At 30.6% G+C, this 11405-nt stretch overlaps 1 protein-coding gene across 1 annotated transcript in view; it reads left to right on the top strand.

Moving 5' to 3' along the window:
* Positions 1-9692, top strand: part of LOC106468685 (PDZ domain-containing protein 8-like) — a 118757-nt gene extending 109065 nt beyond the window's left edge. The window contains exons 12-13 of the mRNA XM_022397050.1: positions 3953-4144; positions 9633-9692. Coding sequence (XP_022252758.1) covers positions 3953-4144; positions 9633-9692 — 252 coding nt within the window. The remainder of the gene's footprint in view (positions 1-3952; positions 4145-9632) is intronic.
* Positions 9693-11405: the final 1713 nt, after the last annotated feature.

Here is an 11405-nt window from a genome sequence, read left to right on the forward strand (position 1 = left end):
CTGAGTAGTCTGTCTCAACCCACTTCTCACAGGAAAAGGTCTACAAGTGTATGCCGGCATGACGTCACAAGATGCCATGGACTATGACAAGTTAAAAGTAGCATTGCTGAAACTCTATGAACTTACTGGGGAAGCTTTATTTGGAAGTTCAGAGAAGTCAAACTTGACACTGGAGTTTGTGTCAACATCTATGAAGATACTTCACAAGATTGCCTAACATGGCCAAGTGTGAAAATAGTTTTGAAGTACTGGCAGATCTACTAATACATGAACAGCTCATGATCACCTGCTCAACTTATGTGTCACTGTTCATAAAGGAGAGAGCACCAAAAGATGTGGATGAGGTGATCAACCTGGCAGAACAGCATATAGAAGCCCATTGAGGGAGTATAATTGGCATATCAAAGTATAACCACTTAAAGTTGAAACAAGGAATGACTGACCAGAAGCAGGATGCTGTCAAAGGTGACAGAAGGGAAAAGAAATGTTATGTTTGTAATAAAATCTAGTACATTGGAGTGAGTGTAAGTCTGTCACCAAGAAGCAACAGCAGAAATCTCAACAAAAAGGAAAGAGATGCTATGTTTATTGCAAAGTGGGGCACATTGTGAGAACATGCAAGTCTGTTACACACAAACAGCAGCTGAAATTTCATTATAAAACAGCTGGAGCTACCTAAAAATATGGTGCTAACAAGAAAAGATGTTGCTGCCAGAAAAAAACAGAATAGAGACAACACATTAGATTCACCACAAGAAGGAAGTGCAATCTCCACGACTAAACAGTGCACATCATTCAGTATATTGCAACAATTGTAACAATATTGTACGAGATTTAATTCTAGCGAAGTTGTGCTTTTATTTGAAGGGAGTTCATTTATAATAGATAAACTTTCTTTAATTAAAAGTTCAATACTGGATGATCCCGATGATGTGAATTTTTTAAACAAGGTAGAGTGTTTGCTGTTTTCACTATGTGTGTGAATTGCAAAGTTTGGAGGATTTGATAATTTTTTACCAGTTCTGCTTGATACTCCTATATGTTTGCAGGTGTAATTGGCAAGTAGTTTTGCCAATGTGAGTAGAATTACAGCCACCACGTGTATTTATACACAATCCAGAAATGCAGTAATAGGTTTTTAGATCTGAATAGATTTTGAATCTTCAGAGATGATTTAAATATAATTTATAGTTTAACCTGTGGATAAAATGTTTTACTTCTTCTTGAAATTTGTGACTTCATTATGAAACTTTGTTTACCTAAGAAAAGGGATGGTCAGTCTTAATAGGTATTTGTGTACAGGATATGATTTCATTTGGGGTTCAGTTTTGTTAGAAAGGAACTTACATGTTAGTGCTTGAATAAAATTGTTTATTAGAATGTTCTGTAACGTGCTTGTTTCAGCATGAAGAGAGAGGTAGTCAGAACAGATGTTATATGTTCTACTGAAAAGATTGATTCTAAGGTTACTTTTAAAGGTGATCAGGATAAAGCTATTGAAATGAGTATGTAATCCTGTATTTGTTTTCCTATGATAAACAGATGCTGTAAACTAATTATCTAATCTGATGATTTTGATATCAAGAATGGGCAATTTATAATTTTTTTCACTTTCACAAGTAAAATTAATGTTAGGGTGCTTTGAATTTATATTTTATCTTGTTCAATTTAGCTTGATGAAGAGGGAATATGCACATTCTGAAATATTCAAGAATTAAATATTTGTAACCATGCACATTTGTGTCAAATGTTTGTTGTTGTTGCCATCATACTGTTGTGTATCACTTAACTTGAATTCCTGTTGAATGAATCTGTTGCTAAGCTATTACATCTTCTAAATAATAGCAGCATGTGGAATCTTATAAACCCAATAATGCTACTTCCATTTATCTCTTGAACTTGGAAGGGCATTACATAAACCAAAATCCATTCAGTTAAATTGATATAAAGGTAGTTTTTCTCTGTCTTTTTCTTTGGTCTCATCTTGCCAATAACCACTCTGCAAGTGCATGGACGAAAAGTACTTACTCTGAAATAAGCAATTTATGGTGTCTTGTATATTTGGTAATGTATATGTGTCCTTGATCATGACCTTAATTAACTTCCTAAAGTCAACATAGAAAGTAATTTTGCCATCTTTTTTAGGAACTTAAACTAGAAGGGAAGGGGCAGCATAAGGACTGCTTCTATAGGGTTTAATTCTTAAATGCTATGATTTAACTTCCAAAAAATAGCAACATATTCCAAAATGAATGGGACCAGAACTGTTATAAAAACAAGTTAACTGCAGATGTTTCTTTTCTCTCACATTCCTCTTAATATATAAATTGCAGATCTTTACACACTTCTGATTTCAAGCCACAGTGGTCAAATTAAGAGGAAAAATATATTTACAGTTAACTTGCTTTTATAATGATTTTCATTCTTCCCTGTGCTTCTTTAGCAAACTCTCTGTGTTACAGATCTACTGCTTGTTAATACTATCTTAAGTTACATTTTTTTTGTGTACAAACACCTGTTGTCTAATTAGTATACTTTATTCCCAGATTTATGGACAGACTCACCTCTTTGTTGAGGTAGCATACTTAGTTGTCTCATGATCATATTAGGCATTGATCATCTTCTATTAAGATTTGTCCCTTTATAGTCAAAAGCTGCAAGCTAGCATTAACTTGTTGTATTCCTTAATAAACCTTTTTTTCCTCACCTGCAGTTCTTCTTCTTAATATTATATTTCAGCTGTATATGTATCTTTCCAGTCTGAAGTATATGATGTTTTGTCTATTGCATCTAAAAAATTTCAGTGTTATTATCTTTCTTACCACAAAATAAAGGAATTGTATTTCTAAGTTTCTTGGAGCCACTCATTCTTGCAGGTTCCAGCAATTGTGCTTGCAAGGCACTTGTGGCTTTACATTGGATTTAGTGATGGTGGTGGTGGGGTTTAACACCTTATGGTTCTGTTTTCATATCTACATCTCCCATAGCTACTTTCAACTATTTATCTTACTTATACTGTATTATTCTACTTAACCGTAATGTAATGAATAAAAGGCTAACACATCAATGAAAATTCAACAGCAATTCTTGATTCCTTCAGAACAAAAATGAGTCTACTCTCCTTAAATTCAGAATGAATATCTTCTGAAAGTGCCAAAACTGCATTCACAGTACTCAATCAAATAACAGACAGTGGAATGTGGACGTATCTCTGTTCCATGTGACAATCACAAAGGTATTCCCACTACATAAGATCAACAAAGATGCAGTACAGCTATACCATAAATAGCAGATATGTTTCTTAACCAATCAAGCAATAGGAAGTAACACCTCAGGCTGAATTTTGCAAACTCCCTCAACTAGATATTTTTCAAAATATAAGAATTGTTATAGTTAGAATGTATGTCATATTGGCATACTAAACAAAGAACTGTGGAAGTAAATGCATTTCTGGAATTTCTTATTCACCACTTTTATATTGTAATATTTTTACTTTCTTGAAAACATTAACAGTGTATTTGGTTGTCAATATTTACATTTTATTACTGATGAAAAAGAGATCAAGGAAAGTAAATATTATTTTTAACCTACTTTGGACTCTTTTTGGAGACTCATTGTGATTACTACACACACACACACAAACACAATTTTTGTTGTAAAAGCTGTTTTTGAAGTCATTAAATGTTGTATAGGTGAATTCAAGCAAAATATTTCTTTAACTTTCATGAAATAGGATATTTTACACTGTACATTCAGAAGTTCACTAACAGAAACTGTTATCAATAGCGGTGGTATCATATGTTTGCTCAGTTGGACGGTTTTTGTATAGTTATTTTACTTATACATGTTTAAATCTTAATTCTTCAAATTGTTATGTTCTTAAACTTGTTTTTTTGTTAATTGTGCTTTCACATTTGTCATGAAAAGTCTTTCTGGTTATTATTGCTTGTAGTGCTCACTTCAAGACTCTTCTGTTATCCTATGGAATACATATGATCCTGAAGAAAATGATCTGGATCAATTACTTGAACAAGTACTCATCTTACCACATGATGAAGGAATTCTATCACTAGCTAAGGAGAGAGGCAAGACATTGTATAGTAATCTGTCTCTTGAGAATAGGAAAATCAAACTGAACATAATGGTAAGTTACAGTAAATTGTAAAATATATTTACTTGAAAAGATGCAGAGGGGAGGTGTATATATATATATATGTGCATGGTACTTTTAGAGGATTGCTGTAGGAACACACACCAATATTGTGAGTAAGGTTCACAAAATATATCAAGCACATCCATGTTGTTTTTCACTATTTCTTTCTTTTAATACATTTTCATATCACCATGTTTGAAACAACATAAATATAGCTGCTTACATTTAACCCTATAATGATGATGCCATTTTTAAAACATTTTTTGCGCACATGTTACTATTGCCATTTTACTGTCAATGTATTTTAATAAAATTATCAAGTATGTCATAATTCAAAGTTTTATATTATCTAAGTTTTATTCCTTTATTTCAAAAGAAACCTCTAAAATTTTATTTAAAATTTGAGTTTTGATATCTCATTACACACTTGCAGTTATGATTCTCAATCTTAAGAGTTGGTATAGAAAAAACTTTTGGTGTAATGAAAACAATTCCATGCATATGTTAAAAGTACAGTATAAGAGGTTGTTTACCAGTAATGTAATTCCTTCTAAGAACATTTCCCTAGGGGAAATGTTTGTAAAATTTCCTCTATTCAGGATAAGCCACACTCACTTGCAAAGTAGAAGCTGTGTTGCTAATTGACAGTTTTAAGTTGAATGGCATGTTAAAATCAATAGAAATAGCAGGTTTCCCATTGGAATGTCACTAAATTAACAATAAATGTAGAAATATATATCTGTTTAGAAATGAGATAGTATATTCTTGAGAGTGGGGTCCCTAGTGCTTGGCTATTTTTTCTTGCCTTATACATAGTTTGATAGACAATTAAATTGCATTTTGGTTTAATTTTATGTTTTAATTGGTTATGTATTATTTGTGTTTTCAAAATCATAATTAAAATGATTAATGATTTTTTTAAATATATTCTATGCTTTGCTCAACCAGCTTTCGTAAAGTTAGTAAGAGCAAACAACATTTTGCTAGAGGCTAAAACCATCTCTACTAAATGTTAATATTATATCATCCATGGGTACCTATTGTTGTGTATTGACATAAGTAATCAAAGATAAAGAACAGGAAAGGAAAGTAAAACATTAAAAATAAACTAAGCGAAAAGATAGACATATTATTACACACATGACCAAAAGAAGATATTTTATGATTGTTCAACGAAGAGTTAAAAGATATGCACATATTTCAATTTCTTAATTTTAAGCATTTCATTGCACTGTACATTGATGATAATAGCTAGAGTTAGTGATATGGTAAGATGTAAAATAAAACATAAACATTTGCCTTAAAATACTTGATAATCATTTAGGAGGTCCTAAAGATTATGCAAGTGAATTGTGAATACTGTAAGATAATAAATAATATTTTTATACTCAAAATGAAAATAACCTTGTAGGGCAACTACTCAGAGTGTTAAGTGCAAATAACTACATTAACTCTTTCAGCACAGGCTCGTTCCCTGGGACTCACCTAATGCCCATTTTGTGTTTGTTATAGTTTTCATGCTATAACTTTTATATTAGTAAGCGTATGTTAATAAAATTTGGCAGAGTATCAGTAAACATTACAATGCTATCATATGCAAAATATCAAATTCTCTTATTAAGTCTTAAGGTTTGTAAAGCAATGTTTTTATCATGCCTTTTTTTTATTTTAAGATTAAAAATACTTTTATGCATCAGAAAATTTTCAAATTTCACATGCGAAATCTTTATAATGTCCAGATAGTTATCAAACGTTTTTTAAGAAAAAACTTTATATTTTATCTGTTATTTTCACTAACAAATCTCTGTATAGGTTGTTTGGTAGATTTGTAACTACCATAAAAATTAGGAAATAAATATAAATTATGCCTCTTTCATTCTAGAATTACAACAAATTACAACACGAAAACATAAATGTTTTGACTAAATAGCTTAAATCTCATAACATTTTACATTAAAATATATTTATTTTTTATAATACTGACCTTTCAACCATGCCTGGCTAACAATAGAGAAGTTACAATGATGAAGCACACATGCACTCATGTTACTGTATCCAATAATATAAAACTGACGTTTAGTCTTTACAAAGTGACTTGTCTTGGCTGTGTTTTAGTAGACTAGTATTTTGTAAAATATAGTCACATTTCAATTATTTTACATTATAGATGTATATAGATCATTGCTGTTTAGAAATAAGTATTAAGCTTATTTTTCTTAAAACATATAACAGTAAATAAAGAGGTAAAGCAAACAATTATCTCTTCTAGTTATGACTTTTGTACTCAGTTGCTGCTTGACATAGGTTGTTAAGCCTTTTAAAATTTTGCACGTGGAGGATATGAAACGAAATCATTTTTTCTAGGTTTTATATATACAGTTGAATAATCAAAAAGTCATAAATTACTATATTAATACCATTGAATTCCACTATAATTTATCAAGCTTAGTAACTAAGCTGTATTTGGGTCTAAAAAAATATGAAATTTTGAGCAGACTAAAGACACAACCTACATCCTTGAAATCTAAGGTCGAAAGAAAGAGATGGCATCCTCAGAATTTAAAATGGCTAAGAAAGCCACTAGGGGGACATTCTGAGCTTTCCATTGATTATTTATGTCATATTTTGAAGTAAATGTATATAAGGGAGCATTTCCAAAAAGGGAAAGAGGTGGGCAGGGTGCTACTGCATTTGATTTATTACATGAGCAACATCTTAGCAAAAAGAATAGATAAGAGGTTCTTATTATATATTCTATCTTGTAGATATCGGTAATTTGAGTTCCTAATTCATACAAAACTATAGACTTAGTATTTTGACATTACAAACATCTAATTTGAACCAGTGCTGCATTCAACATACCACATTACACACAAAAATCAATGTTTTTTTAACATATACTTTTAAGTTAAGAAATTGAATAATGTATAATACTAAAATTTGAATTATAATCTACAGTTTGATACCAAACGTATAGACATAAATTCATGTAATAGTAGTTCAATAAAACTTTGAATGTGAGCCAACAAATGCAGCGACATGGCTTTTGTTTAAATAACGAATTTTTATTAGAAGTAGCAGATAACACCAAAATTAAATATTTTTCTCAACCACATACTTTTATGAAAGTTCATGTCAAGTTTTAAACAATTTTATTCATTCATTTGATTTTTGGAATGAAATATAATGAAAGTTACATAACATGTTGCACTTTGCAGCACGTCGTTGTTATTGAGTTAAAATGTAGGTTAACTAAGTTAACTGTATGTGAATTAAGACTTTCTTGGCCCTGAGTGATAAAATTATCTTCTTTGTCTGGAAGTAATAAAATGAAATCAGAAGTTGTAAATAAAAACATTCAATAGAAATCAGAACCTAAAAAAAATAAATATAAGTTGTATCCAAAGTCAGACATAGAATAATTACTTAATTTTAGAAAATAATTTCATTGAGGAATTATACTTTCTTGTTTCGGTTGAGTGGTATAGGCTAAAGACCATCATTAAATCTAACAATGATGCTTATCCCAAAGCCTATAGCATACAACAGGCACATGCAAGTATTCAAACTTTAAGGCTGCAGAATATATAGTTTAGGTCAGTTACAGTCAGGATCATTATCTAATAAAAGTCAGGAAAAACAAGAACAGTGATAACGCCTCCAGTACCTACGAAATTAAATGTAAATTACTCACCATAAAATAGTCATTACTCAGAAAAACCATAATTTTTATATCCTTCAATTTTGTTTGGTAAAATAAATGAAAATCAGACCCCTCCTGCCACACCCACCAGTCACATCCATTCTTTCAGGATTTCTTAATAGTTCTCTCTTCATTTAATTATGTATTACCTATAACCAATAGAAAGCCAAGGTTTTCATCTATCAAATGAAGTGTTATATTACATTGTGTTCTGAACAGATAATTGTCAGTTTCACTTGTAGTACAAACTTCGTTCCTAGGGGAAAGGAAACGACTAGTTTGGATGAATTTATAACCTTCTTGTTGCATAGTTAGAAAGCAAGAAAAATTGTGACTGTTAAGGAAAATTGTCTGCTTTTTGCATGTTATTATTCTATATTCTTTGGCACATTATTTAATTATAATTAGAATTATTTAATGCACTACTACCATTAGTATAAAAAAGGTAGGGTTAAGTGTCATCAATAGTCAACAGCAAAAAATAAGAATACTTGAGTAAGTACTATATTTCTTGTTTTTCATGTTTATTCTTTATTTATTATTATAAAAGTAACTAAAATGTAAGAAAAGGGATTTCTTTAGGTTAGTTAAGTTTATATTAGGTAAAATAAACAACAATAATAATATAAAAATATTTCATGGGCCATGCATACGAGCAGCTCATGGGTAAGGTAATTCGATAGCGTAACATGACCTCCACATTCCTCAAGTGATTTACAACTTATAATGACACAAATAGTAGTTAGACATAGTTCAAAGAGCAATAAAACAATAAAATTTATTATAAATAGATGTGTACTGTTATGAGTTTAAAGCTACTTAAGATAAACGATTGTAGTTTCATGTTGCAATTTGATATTATACCAGAAAGAAAAAAAGATAATTTACATTTATTTCAATTTTATTTTGAGGGTTACGAGGTTGGCCAAGTTGACCAACCATGTATAGAGTTAGGGTAGAGAAAATAACAGATATAATATTAAGTTTTACTGAAAACAAATATTTGAAATGCATTTAGGATGTTTAGAGATTACACAAATGAAATTTGAGATTTTTGAGATGAAGACAAGTATTTTTAATCTTAACATGAAAATCACTTTTCACATGGACTATTCAAAGCAAATACTCAATATATTTATGGACAAATTTTTTTTTTAGTTTATTAAAAGTACTTCCCTAAAAAATATGATTTTTTTTGTATGTGAAAGACTTATAATGTTTACTGAAAGACTGCCAAATTTCATTAAGATATATGTACTATTATTTAAAGTTGGTAGTATCAAATCTATAAAGACTTTGAACAAGAACAAATTGACATAGCCTGTGTTGAGAGAGCCAAGATGAGTTACTGAGTATAGAGGTTGTGTTGACCTCCTTTTCGTGGAGGGCTGTTGTTGCATGATTATGTCTTCATGCATCAGCATGGTTCACAATAAACACATGCATTTTCTGTGGGAGTTAGCTTAAGGTTAGTGACATGCAAATCTCACAGGCAGACACACGAGGGATTTAGCTATCCTATGTGAAGAGATATCTATTAGAAATACATTTTCTGATTAGGAAAATGTTAACTCTCTGACTACATCTGGATGCAAATACATTGAGTATGGATAATTTCTAATAATTTACATATTTTTCTTGTATAAATTGTCTTATTTGGCTAAAAAATCTTACATTCTTTCTAATCATCCTAAAATCATTACTTTGCCTGATAAGCTTGAATTAATTGTTTATATGCAACATTCCTCTGAACACTTTTTGTCACTTTTGTTTCAGATGGACTTTGAATGTGTGATTAAATTGCAACTAATGAATTATGTTTTGATTTATCTATAGTGACATTGTTTAGGCAACATATATGATTTCCTGCCAGTCCAAATACATGTATTTTGTGTCTAGTTTTAACTTCAGTTTTAAATTCCATGGTTAATACATTTTTACATCATGAGCACATCTTCCAGAAAAAGTGTGTATTGTGTTTTGAAAACCTTTTGATTTTCTGCTTTAAATAGAATCTAAGTTTAAATTATAAGCGTTTAGCTAAATCATTGTTTATATCAATTATTGATTCAGTAATTTCATGATAAAGCAAAATGAATGTGATGATAGGAAGCATTTATTAAACATTTCAGAATCATCAGAATTCCATCATCAGTAATTCAGAGCTACAGAACAAACAATATTTATAATTACAACAAAAATATCATATACATAAGAAGTAAACAATTTGAATATACACATTATAACAAGAGAAATGAAAAAATGTGACACAAATGAAGTAGTTAAAATAGGTTTAAATCAAGTGAAGAATGTGAATTATTTAGGAACAGAAGAATTGTTTTTATGTATAATGTTTCTTTTATTAAGAGTTCAGTATCATGTTTAGCTGATGAGAGAATTTTAAAGTTGGAGAGAGAAATTAGATGTCATGTTTCAGTATCAGGTTGATAGATAGTGGAGTTGGAAGGGTTTGTAACCTTTCTTCCAGTTTTTATAGATATTCCCATGTGTTCACATGCTTGTACTTTAAGGTAATGTTTGGTTTCACCAATATAGGAGGCCTTACAGTCTCCGCACATGAATAAGTAGACGAGATGTAAACAGTGAGCAGTCAGCAAAAGATAATTGTAGTGAAAATAATTTTTAGTCTGAAATTGGGTATCATAATAACTTTCAGGTCAATTTTGGGAGAGTAAGAGTTACATACTTTTTTCAACTGTTTTGTGATAAGGGAGCTCTGTCTCCCAAGATATGGTAAGCATGTGGTTTGACAAACAAATTAGTTAAGAATAAGAAAGGTTTTCTCAAAGAAATGTATAGGATAGCCATTTTGAAAGAGAATGCTTTGTATGGAAGCAAGTTCTTTGTGACGTGCTAGATAGGAAGAGATAAGTTTGTAGGTCCTATTTTGTAGGCAGAGAATAAGATTGCATTTGAAAGAGAAGGGTATAAAACTGTCAAACTGAGTGAATAGGCCAGTAAATGTACTTTTATGACAGACAGAAGTTGTAAAGACATTAGCATCACAGTTAACAAGAATGTTTATAAAGGAAATAGAGTTATTTGTCATGAGTGAAGCATATAGAAGGGTGAATCAAGATAGTCAAGAAAGTGTTGGACATGATCAATATGTCAAAAAATAAGTATCATCAACATACCTTCTTTGAAGCTTAAAGGACATTTGTTCGTGGAGACAGACTCAAATGTTGGCAAGCGTAGGACCCAGGGGGGAACCATAGCAAGCAGGTTGAAAAATTATCAATGTTTTGGGCAAATTACCTCCATCAGGATGAGATGAAGATTGTTTAAATAAAATGTTTACCATTTATTAATGTAGTTTTAACAAGTAGTACTTGATAGGCCAACTGGCTATTTACCAGCTACTTATTTTTCAGTTCATTCAACCAAAAGCTAAAGCTGAGCAGTTAGTGATATTTCCTAATTGATTGTTTGATAGGCTCATTTATCAATTGCATCTATTAATCGATTAGTACAACACACCCTTATAACCCATACAAACAAATAAAACAGTGATGTTCCACTGTCTTA

Source organism: Limulus polyphemus, unplaced genomic scaffold (assembly GCF_000517525.1).
Source record: "Limulus polyphemus unplaced genomic scaffold, Limulus_polyphemus-2.1.2 Scaffold3112, whole genome shotgun sequence".
NCBI classification, from domain to species: domain Eukaryota; kingdom Metazoa; phylum Arthropoda; class Merostomata; order Xiphosura; family Limulidae; genus Limulus; species Limulus polyphemus.